This window comes from Marmota marmota, unplaced genomic scaffold, assembly GCF_001458135.2.
Source record: "Marmota marmota marmota unplaced genomic scaffold, marMar, whole genome shotgun sequence".
Lineage (NCBI taxonomy): Eukaryota > Metazoa > Chordata > Mammalia > Rodentia > Sciuridae > Marmota > Marmota marmota.
Window position 1 is genome coordinate 4,840,988 of NW_026000136.1, and position 20,964 is coordinate 4,861,951.

A 20,964-nucleotide genomic window follows, 5' to 3' on the forward strand; every position below is an offset into this window, starting at 1 on the left:
TTTTTTTTTTTTTTTTTTTTTTGCTATGCTGTTCACACTGGCCACAAACTCTTGGGCTTAAGTAATCCTTCTGTCTAAGCGTCCAGAGTGCGTGGGACTATGGGCACACCTATATTACTGGGCTAAGCTTCTTTTAGTTTTCTGTTTGTGGTATCCTTTCGCTTTCTGAGCACATGCCTATTTATCTATCTATCTATTTATTTATGGTGCTGAGCATTGAACCCAGTGCCTAATATATGCTAGACAAGTGTTCCACCACTGACCTACAACTCCAGCCCTCTGAGCATGTTTAAGACAGTAGATTTTAGATATTTGTCTAGTCAGGGCTGGGCTTGCAGCTAGAGCACTTGCCTAGCATGTGTGAGGCACTGGGTTCAATCCTCAGCATCACATAAAACTAAATAAATAAAACAAAGGTACTGTTGTCCATCTACAACTTCAAAAAAAATTTTTTTTGGTCTAATAAATCCAATGTCTGTGTATCCTTAGGGGCGACTTCTGTCCAGTGCTCTTTCCTGTGAATGGGTGAAACTTTCCTGTTTCTTTGTATGCCTGTTAAATTACTGTTGAAACTGGGTATTTTGAATATTATAATGTGGAAATTCTGGAAATTCAATTGCTTCCTGCAGGGTTTGCAATTTAGTAACTTTTCTTTCTTTTGCCATACTGGGGCTAAACCAAGGGGTGCTCTTGTCACGGAGCTACAGCCCTAGCACTTTTGTTTATTTTGAGACAGGGTATTGCTAAATTGCTGAGGATGCCCTTGAACTTCTCCTGCTTCAGCCTCCCAAGTCACTGGGATTACAGGCATGTGTCACTGTATCTGGCTTGAGAATCTTGATTCCTTCTTTTCTTACCTCCCATTATCTATCAGCTACCAAGTCTTACCGACTTACTTCTTAAATTTCTCAAACCCATCCTCTCTTACACAATACTGCCATCCTAATCTGGGGCTATGTAATGGAATGGGTTGGAACTACTGCAGTGGCTTCTAAATGTTCTCCTTAACCCTAGTCTTATTTTCCTTAAAGCTATTTGCCACACAGCCATCAAACCAATGACTCTGGCCATGTTGTTTGCTTGCTTGAAAGCATTTAATAGTGGACCAAGCAGACACTATGTGGCTTTGGCTGTGTGTACAATATTTTTATGGGTTTCACAATATTAACGTGAGAAGCACAGTACCTCTTATGAAGTATTCTCACCAAAACATATTGAATATGAACCTAATCAAATCTTTAATCTAATTCTAATTTACAGAAAATACAGAGGACAGAAGAACAAGTTAAATGACACCTGAAAAAGCAGTCAACATAAGAAGGTATTTTACAAGTCAATGGTCATTGTTCTTCATAAGTCAATGGCATGATAAGCATTGTGTTGAGGAGAGAGGATACCCTTATTATAAAAGAAATTCAAGAGAAATGATTACCCATGCAATGAGCAGACCTTGTTTTGAATCCTGATCTGACTAAATCAATTATGGAACATGTGGTAAAGCTATTCTGAGACAACTGGGAGAGCTGTAAACTTGGTTATGAGATATTATCAAAGACTTATTGTCAATTTTGTTAATGATTATAACAAATTATTAATGTGATTTGCTATGTAAGGGGAAAAAAGTAAGCATGTAGGGATAAAATGACATACTGCCAAGGAAGTGGATTTGCTTGAAAATACTATAGCAGTTTAAAAACAAGAAAAAAAAAAAAAAGGGAAATGAAGCAAATGGGGCAAAATAATGATAACTGTTGGGGGTTCATTGTACTATTATTTCTATCATGAATTCTTAACAATTTTCCTAAGAAAAGTGATATGAAAAAACCAACCAACCAACCAACAACCCCCCCCCCCAACAAAAAACAAACAATGACAGAATGCAGACCTGTCATGTTTTTTTTATTATTGACAAGTTGAGGTTCTTAGTCTGATTCTTGAGGCTGGGTGCTTAATTTAAAAAAGTTTATTTAGCACACAGTTCTAGAGATTCAAAAGCATTGATGGTGGCATCTGTTCAGCTATGGTGAGGGCCTTGTGGTTGGTGATATCACAATGGCAGGAGCATTTGCAGAAGAGAGCACATGGTGAAACAGGAAGCCAGACTTGTTTATTTTTTTATTTTTGGGGTACCAGGGATGGAATTCAGTGTTTTGCATGTATTGGACATATGCTCTACCACTACATCCCCAGCACCCCATGGCAGTTTCTTTCTTTTTTTAAAAAAATATATTTATTTTTTAAGTTGTAGTCAGACACAAACTTTATTTTATTTATTTATTTTTATGTGGCGCTGAGGATTAAACCCAGTGCCTTGCATATGCTAGATGAGAGCTCTACCTCAGAGCCACAGCCCCAGCCCACCCATAGCAGTTTCTTAACATGCTACTCAAGGTACCAAAATTAAGCCTCATTTCACAGCAGTTACTATACTTACAACTATTTTTGTGTATACCGTGTGTGTGTGTGTACACACACACAAATATATATATATTTTTGGAGGGTACTGGGGATTGAACTCAGGGGCACTTGACAAACGAGCCATATTCCCAGCCCTATTTTGTACTTTATTTAGAGGCAGGGTTTCACTGAGCTGCTTAGTGCCTCACTTTTTGCTGAGGCTGGCTTTGAACTTCCGATCCTCCTGTTGCTGGGATACTAGGCGTGTGCCACCTCGCCCGGCTCATTTCTTATTTCTGATGCTTGGCAACTGGGAGGATTCTTTCCTTCTCTCATCAATGAATGGGGTAAGGGCTATATGGTAAGGAAAGGCAAGCTGAAGATCCCAAAGCACCCCTTCTCTAAATACTAGATTCCCATAGAAAATTTTTTTTTTTTTTGAGATTGGTGGCACCATCAAAGACTTTAAAGATGCAGTGTTAGCCAGATACGGTAGTGCAGTGCAAGCCTGTAATCCCAGTGACTCAAGAGGCTGAGGCAGAAGGAATGTAATTCTAAGCCAGCCTGGGCAACTCAGTGGGACCACTTCAAAAAAGAAAAAGAATGATTGATGAAGCTCAGTAAAGTGCCTCTGGGTTGTTGAATCCATAGTTACAAAAAAAGGGCAGTGTTTTTGATTCTCCCCAGACCTCTTTTTGGTCTACACAGAGAATAGTGTTAAGCCTCATCACGTGCTAACTAATCTCAGCCGCTGTTGCAGATGCCACTTCTTACCCTTGGCAAATAAACATAGCTCTTGGTAACTGGTACATAGGTACTGATCTGGAAAACACTTTATATTTTCTGTCCAGTGGCAGAGAACATCAGCAGCTGACAAGAATATTTTCATCTGTCTTCCACCAGGACTATATACTGGTCTACTCCTTGAATGACACTTACATAGAACCTGATGAACAGGAAGCAGCAGGTACTTGAGGACGCACTAATAATGTGAATACTATAAAATGGAGATAACCCCTTGGATATATGAAGCATGTAATATCTATGGAGTTCTGGTGGTGTAAAGGTCAGGGGTGTGCATCAGGATATCCTTTCCTAAGTTAAGCTGTGTTGTGTCTTGCATCCCCTTCTACTATGGAGACTTTTGGATCCTAGAATGGACACACATCACATCTAAATGTTCTAGTATGAATTCTCTAACTGTTGATCTAGAAGGATGCCAAGCTGAGAGGACTATATGCTGCTCCAAGTACCTAGGCTGACTCAGATGCTGAGTGGACCACAACTGATAGAGGCTACCTCATGGCTCCCTTCCTCCATCTTCAAAGCCAGCCCTTGACATGTGAAGTCAAGTCCTTTTCATGTTTCTCTGACTCAGTGTTCTCTCTGCATCTCTTGCTCACTGACCACAGCTGGGAAACCGTCTCTCCTTTTAAGGAGTCACGATTAGCTTTGGTTCATTCTGATAATCTCCATACCTTAAATATGTCATGATAGGACAACATCACTGGGGTTGGGGGTCATTATTCTGCCCTCCAAAGTTGTGGTATCTCTGCACCTCAGCTGCCTACTTATAAAATGAGGACCACAGTACATGCCTGTGGTGGAGACTCAGAGACTCTGCCCCAAATGTCATTCCCCACTTCATTTCTGAATAACAAACCCCTCTGTGTACACCACTTTCTTAAAGCTGGACATAAAAAGTTTCCCAGCTAGAAACTCCAAATACTGTCTTCTTTTAGAGCCTGGTTGTGCTCACATGAATCAACCTTGACTGATGGGTATGAGCAGAAGTGATAGACATAATTTCTGCAGTACTTAGAGTAAATGTGGTCACAATCCTGGCACGATTACACAGGTAAGAACACCATGCTTAGGGAATAGTGAGGCAGTGACGTAAAGGAACCTGGATCTCTGAGTGACCTCATGGAACAACCCTATCGGCATGGCAGGACTTGACTATTACAGGAGAAACAGACTCCTGTAGAACTTAAGGTGCTATATTTTAGTAAGTCAGTATTTGTAAAGTGCTCAGTCACATATGGAACACCACACAAGTAATGGTTATTATTACTAATACATTACTTTGTATTCTAGCAGTTGGCAATTCTACTTAATGTCTTAGCATCAGCATCTTAGAACAAAGACATAAGCAGCAATTGTGTAATCTAAACAATGTGTTACACACATTTATCTAGACAATAAGGGGAGGGGAAACATTTCTTGAATGCATATGTGCTATATGACTTCTGAAGTTGCTCCAAGAGTCTACAGAGATAAGGAAACAGGCTAAGTGTAGATATATTCCTTGAGGTTACCCTAGACTAAAATGACTTGGGCTTGTTCCCCCGACAGAACACTCTGCCCCTCTGACCAAATGCAGGTTAGCTGGGGAGTCAAGTCAGTGACAAGTCCTCTGAGTCAGTGACAAGTCCTACTCACATAGATGTTCGGTACTTGATGTCATCCTTTTCAGCCAGCTCTTCACAGGTAAGGCCATTATGTTCTTTCCAGAGTCCCTGACACTTCCTACAGGTCTCCTGGGGAAAAAGGACAGAGATAAAGGCAGCTTCTGGTGAGTGCAGGCCATACAAACTCCCATTCAACAAAAGGTGTGAAACATGCTTCATGGGGCTTGGAATCTCCCGGAGGCCCTCCCTCCCTGTCAGCAGGGCTATTTCTAAAGTCATCTCTCAGAAGAAAGAGTTAAACAGCATCAGAAGAAGGCAGGAGGACAGTGTTCCTTCTTAATCTAAATAAAGTGTGCTCCCACCACCTAGTTTGTGTAAGTTTTCTGAAATGCAGCAGGACACCTGGAAATACCATAAGAGAGATTCTTGGGTCTTTTTTTTTTTTTTTTTTTTTTTGTTGTTAAATATTTATTTTTTAGTTGTAGTTGGACACAATACCTTTATTTTATTTATTTATTTTTATGTGGTTCTGAGGATCGAACCCAGGGCCTCATACATTCTAAACAAGTGCTCTACAGCTGAGCCACAACCCCAGCCCCAGATTCTTGAGTCTTTAAAAATAAAATGCTGCTGAGCTGCTTAAAGGTGGGGTCTGTCTGGATCTTAATCTCCCCAATCCCTATGTCCAGTCCTCTGGCATGGGACTGAGGAAAAGTCTAGATTAGGATCATCAGTGCCCTAAGGAAGACATTCTCTCTACCATGCATCACTCATAAATATGGATGTCATACCATAAATGAAATTAAACAAATAAAAATTTAAAAAAATCATCATCCTTTAATATAGGATTCTTCACAGTTTATAAAACCCACAATATTTTAGTTAGTTTTTTCATTGCTATGACCAAAAGACCTAACAAGAACAATATAGAGGAGGGAAAGTTTATTTGGGGCTCATGGTTTCAGTTTACAGATGGCTTTTGGGGGATGGAGTAGAATGTTAAGATTTAGATATGAGGTGTTCCCCCAAAAGCTCATGCATGAGACAAGGCAAGGAAGTTCAGAGGTTAAATGATTGGGTTATGAGAGCCTAGACCTAACCAGTTCATTAATCCACTAATATGGATTAAATGGACTGTAACTGTAGACAGGTAAGGAGTAGCTAGAGGAGGTGGGTCACTGTGGGTGTGCCATTGGGGTTTATATTTTGTCCCTGGTGAGCAGAGAGCTCTCCCTGCTTCTTTGTAGCCAAGTCCTGAGCTGTTTCCCTATGATATAACCTTCTGCAATGATGTTCTGTGTCATTTCTGGCCCAAAGCTACGGAGTCAGGCATGTATGGACTGAGCGCTCTGAAACTCTGAGCCCCAAATAACCTTTTTCTTCTCTACATTATTCTTGCCAGGTCTTCTGGTCACAATGATGAAAGAGCTGACTAAAACACATACCAATAACAAGAACTTGCTGGTGTGGAGGTGTATGCCTGTAATCCCAGCCTCCTGGGAATCTGGGGCAGAAGGGATGGTGAATTCAAGGCCAACCTGGGCAACTGAGAGAGACCCTGTCTCAAAGTAGGCTGGAGATGTAGCACAGTGGTTAAGTGCTTGCCTAACATACAAAAGGCTCTGGATTAGATTCCCTGTACTGCAAAACAAAAAATAAAACAAAAGCAAAACAACCCCCCTCCCCACTCAAAACAATAGTAAAACTCCAAAGACCATGGACATAAATGGAAATTCCAATCCTAATAAGTACAGTGGAGGAAAAGAGTGTGATTGGCTTTGTCTGGGGATCTGACCTAGTCTGGGAGATAGGGAAGGATTTAAGAAGTGAAGTCTGAGATTTGAAAAATGAGTCAGTGATACCTAGATGGACTGGTGACAATAGGAGAGCCTGCCAGGCAGAGGACAGCAGCAACAGATGTTAGTTAGCAGGCAAAGCGGGGCAAATGAGTTCCTGTAGCTAACTGCAAGCTGTGCACTCTACCATTAAGCTACATTTCAGATCTTCTTATTTTTATTTTGAGATAGGGTCTTGCTAAGTTGCCCAGGCTGGACTTGAAATTGTGATTTTCCTGACTCAGTCTCAGGAGTTGCTGGAATTTTAGACATGTGTCACTGTGTCCAGCAGGGTTAGATAATTCTGGATGGAAAAAAAAATTGTAAGGAGGAAAGAGTGGAAGTGCAAGAGACAGGAGCTAGCATGGTCATCCAGGAAAGGGACAAAGGAAGCTCAGACCAGGGAGATGGGTAAGGAAGTGAAGAGAAGGGGATCTACTTGGGAGAAACTGAGTAAGCAAGATGGCGGGCTTGAGTATGGGGAGTGGGTGCCAAGGATGAGGACTTAGCTCTTAGTTTATGCAACCAAACATAACAGCAACCCTGAGCTTTGGATGGAGAGATACAGGTGTGAAGATCCTAAGTCTGACCTGGATGGTGATGACAGCGGGGACCACTGGGTCACACCATGGAGATATGAGGTAGGGGGTCTGGGTAAATATTTACCATTTAGGAGTAGGCAGTAGAGATATGCCAGAGGCCACCAGAAATGTACAAGGTTAGAGCTTCACATCAATTCTAGAAACATTCTACAGGTGAACTTTCACTTGTTACATAAAGTGAGTTTAAGGAGACTAACGAGGCAAATAACAGTACATATGGTATAGATGATTCCAGTTCCATATTAGAAAGGTGGTAGTGGTGGCTGCAGGGAAGATCTGTGATGCAATCTGTCTGTAAGGATACCCAAGGAACAGGCAATGCTGATAGCTCTTGAGTGGCTACAAGGCAGGGGCAAGACTTTACTGTAGATCTTTAGTACTCTTTGAATTTTATTATCTGTTTGTCTGTCTTATCTATCCATCCATCCACCCACATATCTATCTTATCTAAAAAATAAATAAAATTTAAAGAGAGAAATATGAAATGGATGGCTCAGGAAGTTGAGAACCTTCACACTCTTTAGTGGGATGTTGAAAAATCTCCAATCAATGGGGTGGGATGAAGTGGGGTTAGAGATGAGCTCATGGGAGTCTGTACTTCAATGCCATTGCTTCCAAGGGACATGGATATTCTTTGGTTCATTACTTGCATCCTGTGCAGTAAATACACTAAATCAGCAGTGTGCTTAATTATTACCTACTAAAATGTATAGCAGCACAAAATTGTTTTTAAAAGAACTTATGCCTGACTATTCCAGGAAATTAGCTGAAAAACAACAGCTGGAGAATAGATGAGCTGGTATTTGAATCCTAATTCTCCAAACAATACTGGAATAACCACCCACAGGAATAACATCTTGAAAACAATACATAGCTTTGGGGTAGTGCCACTTAGCATTCTTGGTCATTCAGTTATTCTCCTAAAAAAAGAAGCCCCATTTTCAAGGTGAGGCACAGGTTCACTAGGGCAAAATGATCTGGCTATGCTGGAGTCTGTGGTGTGAGGGTCTGAGGTGCTGGGAAGTTCTCCGCTCACATTCAATACCACAGGGGTTCTCCTTGGCTCAGTGTGTTGGTTTTCAGCTACTATACTTTTTTCTTACTGAAGGATCTGCAGATCCCAGAGAAAAAGCCCAAACTATCATTTTTTTTTTTTTCCTTCCTACTGGTACTGGGGTTTGAACTCAAGGGCATTCTATCACTGAGCTATGCCCCCAATCCCATATGTATGTATATATATAATTTTTTTTGGAGCGGGGGCATCAGGGATTGAACTCAGGGGCACTCAACCACTGAGCATTTAGAGACAGGGTCTCACTGAGTTGCTTAGTGCCTCGCTGTTGCTGAGGCTGGCTTTGAACTCTGATTCTCCTGTCTCAGCCTCCCAAGCTGCTGGGATTATAGGTGTGTACCACCACGCCCAGCTTGCTATATATTTTAATTTTGAGACAGGGTCTTGCTAAGTTGCCCAGGCTGATCTTGATCTTGAAATCATCCTGCCTTAGCCTCCCAAACAGCTGGGATTATAGGCATGTATCACTGCACCCAGTTGTGAACAATCATTCCTCCCCACCCCCAAATAAGTAGTAACAACATTTAACTCAATGTGCTAAAATGCAAAAAACATTTTCAGCAACAAGATACAAGTAGAATCTTCAGAACTAATATTTAAATAATTTCAGCAGAACTGTATTAAAAAAATGTAGCACGATTTTGAAAAAAATAAAGAATGCAAAATTAACTGGGTAACAGTATACAATGATAAACTCTAATAACAGAAAAAGATCTGAACCATCTTGCTGGGGTTGTGGCTCAGTGGTAGAGCGCTCACCTAGCATGTGCGAGGCACTGGGTTTGATCCTCAGCACTACATAAAAATAAAATAAAGGTATTGTGTCCAACTACAACTAAAAAAGAAAAAAGAAAAGAAAAAAAGATCTGAACCATCTTTTTAAGATATGGGTCGGGGGGCTGGGATTATGGCTCAGTGGCTAGAGCGCTCGCCTAGCACGGGCAGAACCCGGGTTCGATTCTCAGCACCACGTAAAAATAGAGTCATTGTATTGTGTCCATCTACACCTAAAAAATAATAAAGATATGGGTCGGGATTGTGGCTCAGTACCACATAAAAATAAACAAAATAAAGATATTATGTCCATGTATAAGTAAGAAAAATTTAAAAATAAAGATATTATGTAGCTAGATACAGAAACCCACAATTAAAATACAGTGGGGAACATAGAAGGCTAGGCAAAGTTAACATTTGGTACTCTGTGTATTTTCTTTAGAATATACCTCTTTTAGGGTACATTTTGCTAAAGTGTAATTCTTTCCCCTCAAAGGCTGCTAAGCTTTCTTCCTAAACAACAAAATTAGGCAGAAGAAATCCTTCCGTAGCATGAATATAACTATGCCCTCTTCAAACTGAAGTTGGAGCACACGTACTGGTTAAAATCTGGGCAGCTACCAATCTGTGTACTTCTTGCCACCTGGGAGGGCTGCTTGTTCAGTTTATGATGCTCTTTAGTCCTCAAAATTCATCAAAATGACTGACTACATGCTCAATAGGTCTTCACTTTGCAGCATAAAGAAAACGAAATCTCCCTCCATCCATTTTCGTGCCTAAATAATGTTTAATGGGCAAAGCAGAGGAGGACCTGAAGCTGCAGGTGCGCTTGCCTCCTCCCAGCCCACTCTGTGCTGCTTATTCCCCAGCACTTTACCTGCTTGACCTCCAGTGAAACCTTCATCCCCACACCAGGGTACAGAAGTCACTGACCTGGCTATAGGGCACAGTGCAGTGGTTGATCCAAATCTAAAAGCTTTCTGCTTTGTCAATTCAGGAGATTGGTAAGACTGCCAATCCCCAGAGGCCTTGAGGTAAAAGAGACTGAACACAAATACTCAGTACACTTTGGGGGCCACAGGGATATGTGTTTTTAGGCCATCTATCCTCTGGGCTGTCAAAGTCACTTGTCCACAACTGGGAATGTACTCAATGGTAGAGCACTTGCCTAGCATGCATGAGGCTCTGGGTTCGATCCCCAACACTGCCAAAACAACAACAACAATAAAACAAAAAGTACTTGTCTTTTTTAGGCCAAATGACATATGGATACCTGCCAGAAGGTCCAGAAAGACACTAACTCTTAATACACAAACATATGCCAGAATTCAGCAAAATCAAACCCACGTAGTCAGCAGGCTTTCCTTCCTTCACTGAAGGACCCCAAGCAGTCTCCTTCTCCCAGGCCAAGGGCACACACACCAGCCCTGCCCTCAGTAAGGGCACATTTATGGAGGTGGAGGCTGGATAGTTGAGCAAATCAAGTGAAGCACAATAGAGTTAAGTGAAACAGTGCATATGAACACCTAAGGGAAGGAGGGAGATGATGGTAATCTTAGGAGTTGACATCCTCACAGGGTGGAATTAAGTAAGAGTTGTGAGTATGATCACACGCCATGCCACAGGGACATTCTTTCCCTGCTCTACATCATTTTGTGAGGTATATTTTCCAGCTCTAACAGCTTTTACAGCCAAGCATCTAACACAACAGACTCTCAAATCTAGCATCTCAATTGTGAAACATAGTCTACAGATTAGAGAGCAGGAAAGGTTTTTGTACCATTAAATAAGATTATTTAAAACGGGGGCTGTTATGTTCTACACAATTTTTCTGACATGGTGAGTAACAGTTGTGCAGATGCTGTGATCATTATTTAAAAAATGAGGAATGGATACAGACAGGGCAAAATGTTGGACTGAGTTTCAGAATACTCTGATGGACTGAAGAGGCTGAGACCAGAAGCAGAAAGATGATTATGAAGCAAGTGGAGAGTGCTTTTGAGAGAGATGAAGGTGAGATAGAAGGATTTCCAGGTTTCTGACCTCGGACATGAGCTAGGTTGGGGGAAACATGAACCTGGATCTAGTAGCATAGGATGGGGAGCAGATCTGAGTGGGGGTAGGAGGCAGAGGGAGTTTGGTCCTAGATTTGGTCCTTTCTTTTCCTTTTTAAAAATTTTATATATATATATTTTTAAAGTCATAGTCGGACACAATACCTTTATTTTATTTATTTATTTTTATGTGGTGATAAGGATCTCAAGTGCTAGGCAAGCACTCTACCGCTGAGCCACAACCCCAGCCCTAGACTGGTTTTCTTATACATACACTCATTTGCACTCCCAGTGTCTGCTGGTATTTCTATCATAAGACACTTATTATTTGCAGATGCTGGGGTTGCAACAATAAACAAGTTAAACTTAGTTTCTACTTTCTTGCAGCTTCTATTCTAAAGAAGAACACAGATATTAAATAGAGCCTAGAGCTGCAACCATGACAGAACATTTCACAGGAGGAGCATGGTCTTGTGAGTGTAAAGCAGCAGCCTTCACAAAATCTGGGATGTGGAAAGGCCTGTGGAGGACAAGACGTTTAAGCTGAGCCCCTAAGGGGAGCAGGAGTCAGTTAGCAATGGGGGAAGAACAAAAAGCATGGGCGAAGTTAAGGCTTTGGAGCAAGAGAAAATCAGAAGTCAGAGCACCGGAGCTCCAGCTGCAGGGGCCAAGAGGGGACGCCAGTTTAGCAAGTAGTAGGCAATGAACAGGTGACCCCCCACTGTAGGGAGGAGGCTGAAAGCCAGGTCAAGAAGGAGGGAAATATAGTGATCAGATTTACATTTCCAAACGTCATTGTGGATGCTTCTGTGGGAGGCATGGCTAGGTGGCTACAGGATTTTATAGTAAACCCCTCTCTAAATCAAGGTCAAGTAACTTCTTAGGGACCAAGTCCTGGACTCTGCTTTTGATTTTTGGTTAGAATTCCTCAATATTCGTCCAAATAAGACCACAACCTACTTCTAGAACCCAGCTTTGTCAATACTGAGCGTGGCAGGGGTGGGCAAGGCCAACAAGAAAAGGAAATGTCAATACACCTCTTTTCTTGTTACAAGAGGACCACAATTTCCTATATGACTTTACAAAAGGACTTTATTAATATTTTAATTTTAAAGTACATTGATAGTTTAGGCTTTTAGACGAGTTTCCACTGAGATCCGAGGCTCTGTGGTAGGAGCATCTTTAAGGTTCTGAGCTCACACAACTCATCCCTTTTCACTTTCTTGCCGTGCTGAAAGAGCACTTTGTATACATATCTCATTTAATGTACACAGCAACTCTGTGAGGGGGGTACTAGACCACTATGTTGAGGGCCCGTGCGCGTGCACCCCACCCCCATGTGTGTTTGGTCTGGGGACTGAACCCACAAGTAGCTTTTATCACTAAGCTACATCCCCAGCCCTTTTCATTTTGAGAGAGGGACTTGCTTAGGGTAGCCTCAAACTTGTGATTTTCTTGCTCTAATGTTTACAAGTTGCTGAGATTACAGGTGTGTGTCACTGTGCCTGATTTGCTGTTGTATGTATGTATTTATTTATTTGGTGCTGGGAAGTGAACCCAGGGATACTTAATCACTGAGCCATATTCCCAGCCCCCTTTTAAAAAAAAATATAATATTCTAAACTCTATTAATGTACTTATGGAAAGCATCTTCATTAAAGACTGCCATAAAAATGGTTTCTACTGTTTATTTTTTGTCCTATTTAGTTAAGTATATACTTGACAGTAGAGTGCATTTTGACACATCATACATAAACGAAGTATAACTTCTCATTCTTCTGGTCCCTGCCCCCCACCTCTTTTTGGAACTGGGGATTGAACTCAGGGGCACTCAACCATTAAGCCACATCCCCAGCCCTATTTTGTATTTTATTTATTTTTTTTTAAATGTTTTTTTTTTTTCCTATATTTATTTTTTAGTTCTCGGCGGACACAACATCTTTGTTGGTATGTGGTGCTGAGGATCGAACCCGGGCCGCACGCATGCCAGGAGAGCGCGCTACCGCTTGAGCCACATCCCCAGCCCTTGTATTTTATTTAGAGACAGGGTCTCACTGAGTTGCTTGGCACCTTGCTGTTGCTGAGGCTGGCTTTGAACCCATGATTCTCCTGCCTCAGCCTCCCAGGGTGCTGAGATCACAAGCATGCATCACCATGTCTGACTCTATAGTTACATTTTTTTAAATAATTAGAAAGCATAGAGAGAGTCAAATTAACCTGGCTAAGGCCACATAGCTATGGACTCAAGTCTGCCTCACTCTAATTCTGCTCATTCTTTCCCCTCTGTTCCCACTGCATGCCTGCATGGTGTTTGCTACCAAGAGCAGGTCACTGTTAACTGGAAAACCCAAGGGCACGAGGGTATGAGACAAACCCTGAGGTTACAATGGCATCTTGTGTGAGGAGACCACAGATCAACAATTGGCAAGGCTGTGTTTAAGCGAGCATCAGGGTATCAAAGGCCTGGGCACCCAGTTGCAGCTGTGCAGGACACCTGCTTCCCGAGCTTCCCAGAGAGCTGGGATGGACCCAGTGAACAGCAGGATGGGATGGTATAAACTTGAGGATGACCTTTTTTTCAGATAATGATAGGAACCTGCTAATCACACAGGGATCTCAGATTGAACAAATGTGAGGAAGTAGCTGTTCCTGCCACGTTCAGCCAGTTGCACATCTGGCAGAGTACCAGAAGGAAGCATATTTTTTTATTTCCATTACATGTATAAACAGAGACAGGCTCAATGTGAGCTTTCCACACCACAACCAAATCACAAATATTCATTCACTCCCTCAGCCGGCCAGGTCCTGGATCCTTCCTTGTAAATAAATACTTGCCATTCACTTCTGCAAATGTGGCAAGGACTCTGAGTTCGTTAAGATGTGCAAATTACTTTGCTTGAGATTATTACTGTCACCAAACTGGGTCAATGTTCATTCAGAGTGATACTGGTGATGGAGACAATTTTGGCATTGAAAGGAAGAAAAACATTCTCATTTTCCTGCCCTTGCCCCTTCATCCAGTACTACTGAGGCAAGCCCTGACCTGGCAGTTGCTGCTTTCAGCAAAGGGGTGAGTGTCTGATGTAGGCCTGCCTTCTCAAGAGTTTTCCTCCAGGCTGGTGGACCCACAAACAAGCAACGGTACACTCTGAAAACAGTGAGCAGTCTGGAGGGAACTAAAGTCAGGTGAGGGGCAAGGAATATGGACAAGGAGCACACCTTTCCATTGGTTTGTCAAGGAGGTTTTATATGCAGAGGTAGCATTCCAGCTCGATCCTGAAGGGTGCCTGGTAGAAGAGAACTCCAGGCACAGAGAAGGCAAGCAGGGTAGTGGTGTGGTGCAGGTCAGGAGAAAGAGCAACTCAGAGAATCAGCTTGCTAGCCAGCATCCAGGGCCAAGTCTGTTCACCTCTTGCTAGTATCCCACCCCCAATGACACTGGCAAGAGGTGAATACCAATGGCTGGCCTAGAATGTTATTTTTCTTCCAGCAATGCCTAATCATCAGTTCTTGTTTCAAACACCAGGGGCTCTGGGAAACCCAAATGTCCTGTAAAAGTTGGCACTCTTTCCCTGAACCTAGAGCGTTTGGCTCACACTCTATTGCAGTACTCTTATGATATCCTGCAATCATTTGGTTGCATTACATTTCTCTAAACAGCCAAGCTCTATCCATGAGATATGCCCTGCTATCAGGGGCAGGGAGGGTTCATCTATTAACCCCCCCATCTCTCCTCAAATCCAATTGACCTGAGTGCCTATTTTGTACCACAGATATGTTGTGGTGAATAAGCTGGCAGAATTCCTGACCTTGGGGAGCTCAAAACCCACTACACTATGTCTCGGTTATCTTGGGATTTCCAAGGCCTAGCTCTAGGTCTGACTCACAAAGGGCCTGGATATCTAAAAAGCGACAGCAAAACAAAGGCTGGCAAGACAAAGCACAACCTTCTCTATATAAAGAGTTACAAACACAGGAATTTCTTATTTTACACAGAGAAAAGAGCAGAGGAAACCTAGCATTCCTACTCCTTCCTTAAAGAACATTACTTCCTCCCTATAAGGCTTTCACACTTGAAAAAAATTATATAAAATACGATTAATGAGGGCTGGGGTTGTGGCTCAGCAGAGTGGTAGAGCACTTGCCTAGCACATGTGAGGCCCTGGGTTCGATTCTCAGCACCACATATAAATAAATAAAAGTCCTTTAACAACTATAAATAAATAAAAGTCCTTTAACAACTATAAAAATATTTAAAAAAATACAATTCATGAGAAAATGAAGTCATACATGATGCTTTCAGGTTAATTTATTAAAGTTAACCTAAGAACTCGGGCTCTGTATTTTCTGTTCTTTTCTTTGCTCTCACTCCTTCGCCTGTTGAAAGAGTTAAACTGGAAGAACAGTTATTGCCAAGTGGCTGCTGACCAAATGCTGCAGCCAGTGAAGAAAGCACTGCATATTACTTCAATTAAGATGTTCCTGTGTGCCTGTAGTCCCCACATTTTCAGGAGCCTGAGGGAGGATCACTTGAGCCCAGAAGTTGGAGGCCAGCCTGGGCAACACAGCAAGACTCCATCTTGGAAAAAAGGGTTCTTTGTGATTTCTCCTATAGCTACAAGGCGTTTAGACTAATCTCAGTTCCCTCTTGATGAAAGGAGCTTCACATATGGCAGCCCCAAGGGTATATGCATGAGGGCTGCTAGTGCAGAGGGGTCAGGATTGGAAAAGAGTAGTGAGTCTGGCTGTTGCCCTCTGTCATTCAGTACCTCCCAGAGCTCCCTATAAGACCACATCTCCACAACCCCCCCAGAGAACAAGACAGTGTATCCTTCCAGGGTCCAGTTCTTAAAAGACAAACATTCTAGCACTTTTTTTTTTTTTTTTTTTTAAATGGTGTCTGCTAACCAACCATCTGAGGTCCTCACATCTTTCTGAGAAACCAAGTTCTTCACGCAGGGGATTTCACTCCTTCCTCAAAGTGGACCATCTTTTCAGAGACTGGAGAACATCTGATTTACAAAAGCAGAAACTTCAGTCTGGGTGTGGTAAGGATAGAGCACTGTGAAACATTAACAAAGACCCTGAGGAAAGAACTACTTTGGGGGATGATTTCATATTCTCAAATATTCTTTGATTTTCATATACACATACACTAAAATTTAAAATGTGTACACTGTATGCTCACCCACCATTTCTACACACAGAAGCAGGCTTTGACAAAAGAGTTATCTCTAAACCTTACTCCTGCAGATTAGAAAGTCAAGCACTTCTTTCCCATAGATCTACTAGGTTTAGATTAATAGGTGGTTTCTGTGTTAATGCTGCCCTCTAGGGACAAAAGTTATAAAAGCACTTTGATCTACCTCCCTGTGTGCTAGGAGAGGACAAGGCTGTAGCTATATCATAGCCAAAGCTGCCTGCTTTTTACTGTATAGTAGGAACCAGGGCTTCTAAGATAAAGTGGGAGGTGAAGTCTTTTTGAAATAAATGAAAGTTCAGTTTTGCTTTTGTCAGATCAGCTACCAAAGCACTAATTCCCTCATAGCAGTCATTCAAACACTGAAAACCATTCTCTCTAAGACCCTGTAACAGATCACTGGTCATATCATGGGCAATGCAGCAAGCAGACATTGACACAGAAATTCAAAAAACAAAAATCTGAGTTCCTCACTAAGTCCTGCTCTGGGGAATAAAGCAAACACAACCAAACCCTTGATATGCCAGGAAGTTACACTGGGGTGGGGATGGGGCGACAATGTGTTAAATCAGTAAAATACATAGTTAAGACATAATTATGAGTACTAAGGTGAGAAACACCAGAAGGAAGGTCAGGGCTGGGGGGTGGGGAGAAGTCAACAGTTCACAGGAGGAGGGAGATCAGGGAAAGCCCCTTTGAGGTGTATTTAAGACTTAAGAAAGGTGAGGCAGTGAGCCTTGTGATGTATGGGGGAAAGAATTCCAGGCAAGGAGGGAGGTGGGAGACTAGTCAGAGGTACAAATAGGGCTGTATGGGTGCAAAGCTGTCTGAGTCTGGCAGGAGACAAAGGGCCTAAATGGTACATGGAGTAGGCAGGGGGTAAAGAAAAGTCTCCCCACAAAGCTTCTGCATAATCAATATAAAGAACCCAGATCTGCTGGCTCCCCTTTCAAATGGCACTCTCAGGCCTCTAAGGCTTGCCCCGAAAGGATGGGGCCTTGTCCGCCTCCATGCCACACTCAGGGGTTCAGATCCCACAGCCATGAAAGGGCAGGAGGGCAGAGGCAGGAACCAGCAGAAGTGCTGGTTCCAGGACGCAAGTGCAATTTTAGCTGTGGCAGGCCATTTGACTCAGCCTCTTCCAAAGGCATCTGCTTACCACAGATACTCCATACAACAACAGGAGTTTGTGGGACCCAAAGTCACTAGAGCCAGGATTTCTGAACTTTGAACTGCAACTCCTGGAGTGCTGTGAAATCATTTTCACAGATTATGACCAGTAGCTTTTTTTTTTTTTTTAATAGAAAAACAGAAAATACTAGCATGCACTCTGCATTCTACATGTCAAATATCTGCTTTATTAAAAAAAAAAAAAATCAATGCTTCAGCTGGACATACATACTGATTTTATTGCAATTTATATTTTACACTGTAGGTCAAAGACAAAAAAGTTCAAAAGCCATTACCTCAGGATTCAATTGTTTAAAAACCAGAGGCCCTTCCCCCCACCTCCAAAAAAAGCTCGCTCTTCTACTAGGAATTCCCAGGGATCTCTGTGAGGAACTGAAAAAAAGCTCATCTCTGACTACCCTGGTGGTGCCACTGCTGGGGAGGAATGAGGTGTGAGCATCAGGCAGAACAGTGCAGGAGCAAGTAACAGAGTGGGAAGTGGTGGGGCTAATAATAGGTACTGCAAACTCAAAATAAACATTTCTATTACTTGGGCAGAGACAAGCCCAAGCAGATCTTGTCTTTGCTCACCCCCTGGAATATATGTGGGCTTCCCAGAGTTCTCTGGAAACCTTGGCCTAGTGGGAGCAGCCAGCAAACCCAGCTTGCTCCTGCTTAGAACTTCACTGTCATGCCCCAGAAGAGGGGCTGAAGATTCCTCCCCAGGCTCAGGTGGATGATGGCTGGCCTTAATATGGCCTGGACTAGGTGTGGGGGGGTGGAAACCATGGAGGTCTGTGCATGGGGTAGAAAGCAGGAAGTAGATATTTCATTGAGGGCCTGTCAGCAGAAGTGCTGGTTCCAGGACGCAAGTGCAATTTCAGCTGTGGCAGGCCATTTGACTCTAGCCCTACAGGGTATTCTGTGAAGATGGCAGTGGTGATTAACACAGTCAGGGTCAGAAAGATAAGAGGCAGGCTGAAAACCTTAGGGTTGATGGCACCCCTTGAGGGACATCAGATAGAACATCTCAAAAGATTTATGACTCAGGCCTTTTCCCTCATAAATGGAAGTTTCCTAGGAGGCACTGTGGGGCAGCTTCAGCAGTCAGTTGCTTCAGGAGGCACCCTGCAGCCAGGCACTGAATGAGCACAAGACACCCACAGATGCCTTCCACCAAGTAGAGGGTCCCCAAAAGTAAATAATTAGAATGAGATGAGAATCTGTTACAAAGTAGACTCAAGAGTGTGGTGCACAGGTCAGTGAGGTGCTGGGACTGGGGGGCATTCCTAGAAACTGAGCTGTCTCAAATGGCTAAGAGAAGACAATGGAAGTGGAACTTTCCCATTTGTGGGTCAAGAAAGGATGTGTCACACAAGTTCCCCAAAGCACATAAGGGCAAAACAATTGAAAAGAGTAGTTTTTACTCTAAAAAGAACACCATATAAAGCTGTCCTAGAAGATATTTGGAACATCTGAAACAGGAACAGGATTAATAATCATCTAGAACAGGCAACTGGTAAAAATCAGAAAGTACAAAAAAACATATAATAGAAAAATGGGTGAAAGATGTGAAGGCAGGTTGTAGGGGGAAATGTGCACCCTTAACAGTTTTCAGAGAACATGAGAATATTTACATAAATCAGCAGCCTGTCAGAAATTAGAAAGCCAGTCTATATCAAGTGTTGGTGAGGCTGTATATTAAAGGAACCATTGTGCAGAGCTGGAGAAAGTGTCAACTGCCTCGTACCCCAGCCCTGGGTCAGTTTCTGAGAATAGGTGGATGAGGAGATTACTCCCAGTGATTTGAGGCTTGGTCTGTGACAATTAAGAAGAAGTTCGGGGTGCATGAACAGGAGAAAACAGAAATACGTGCTGTGTATACTAAATACTCCTGTGCACACCAGGAACAGATTAAGAAAATACAGATATTAAAAAAAGTAAAAAATGGGAATAGAATGTAGAAGAAACCCATACAAAATGTTCTATTCTTAAGATACATATATCCAAGTATATACGGAATATTAAAAGTGGTGAATAAGGGGAGTGGCATAGAAATGGGGTTAGAAATTTGAAGAGGAGAACAATATAGGAGTCTTGCAGGGACACAATTGACGGCATGCCCTGGGAAGAAAAGTGATTAACTCAGATTTGTGGGCCTGGCATTCCAGCCTCCATCCCAAGACTAAGCAAACTGCTCAGATGACCTGGCTCAATCATCTGTCACTGCCCTCATTCTCTCAAGAATTTAAAAGCAGGTGGGTGAATACCGGGGTACAGCTTTTACTAATACATTTTTTTTTTTTTTGGTACTGGGATTGAACCCAGGGGCACTCAAATACTGAGCCACATCTCCAGTCCTATTCTGTATTTTATTTAGAGACATGGTCTCAATGAGTTGCTTAGTGTTTCACTTTTGCTGAGGGTGGCGTTGTACTTGCCATCTTCCTACCTCAGCCTCCTGAGCCGCTGGGATTACAGATGTGCTCCACCGCAACCAGCTCATTAACACTTCCCATCTAGTTGGCTTTGGGGATCTGTTTCACAGACTATCTACAAATGACTCAACTTTAGAATACACTTTAGCACATACTAAGGAAGATGGGTCATGCTAACTAGTTTTAAGAGGATCTTTTGAAATTATGATGCTGGGTTACATATGCTTCTGTTTCTTATAATATCTATGGCTCATAGATATTATAGGTCACGACTATTCATGTGGGACACAATTCTTATAATCCAATCTTTCCCCAGTGACTCATGGCTATGGTCTCAGTGTGTACCAATACCTCCTCTGAGCTGACTTTGGGAAGCTGCTGGAGTCCCCCAGGATACAGACAGACCATTCCTACACTCAATGTCCCCAGGCTGCTGGGCTTCTGAAGTGTGTTCTAGCCTGTCTTCTGCTTTAAGTGGTCTCTGTGCTGCTCGTCTATGCCTGCCCCCAGCACTCCTGCTTTCTCCCCATCTATCTTAAAACCCAGAGAGCTGAGCATTTCAGAACTAGTCTACAATGAGAACAAACTGATTGGAAGGAAAGTTGTAGATTCACACCACAGACTTTGAGGTTAACTATTTTGGAGGCTTCAAAGGCTGTTTGTTTAGCTCCTGTCTAGTGTGGAGAGTGACAAAGGCAGCAGTGAGAAATTTCTCTAAAAAAATGATGTCTGCAAAAACATTTCTGGCTTGACCTTGGTGGCCCTTTCCCAGTCTACCTGTCTCCACATGGCCCTAACTGGTGAGGGGAGGCGTACTCATTGCTGCAGTCTGCAGGGACACTGGGTCAGTCCTGTCACTTCCTGTGCAGATTCTCTTAGGGTGCATTTTTTCAGCCCAGAGAGAGCAACATGTATAGACCAACACCAGTCTCTAGTTGGGGAAGAAGAGGAAGAAAAGGTCAACACCTTCCCAAGGGACAAGCCTCTCTCTGGTGAGGGTGTGCAATTCGT

General features: G+C 42.6%; 1 protein-coding gene across 4 annotated transcripts in view; it reads right to left on the reverse strand.

The window, feature by feature from the left end:
• The window catches only part of Rnf216 (ring finger protein 216), a 137,631-nt gene that overhangs the window by 19,570 nt on the left and 97,097 nt on the right, over positions 1–20,964 (reverse strand). For all 4 annotated transcript variants that reach the window (XM_015502026.2, XM_015502025.2, XM_048785302.1 and 1 more), the window contains one exon: positions 4,840–4,937. In XM_015502026.2, the coding sequence (XP_015357512.1) occupies positions 4,840–4,937 (98 nt within the window). Of the gene's footprint in view, positions 1–4,839; positions 4,938–20,964 lie in introns of those variants that run through there.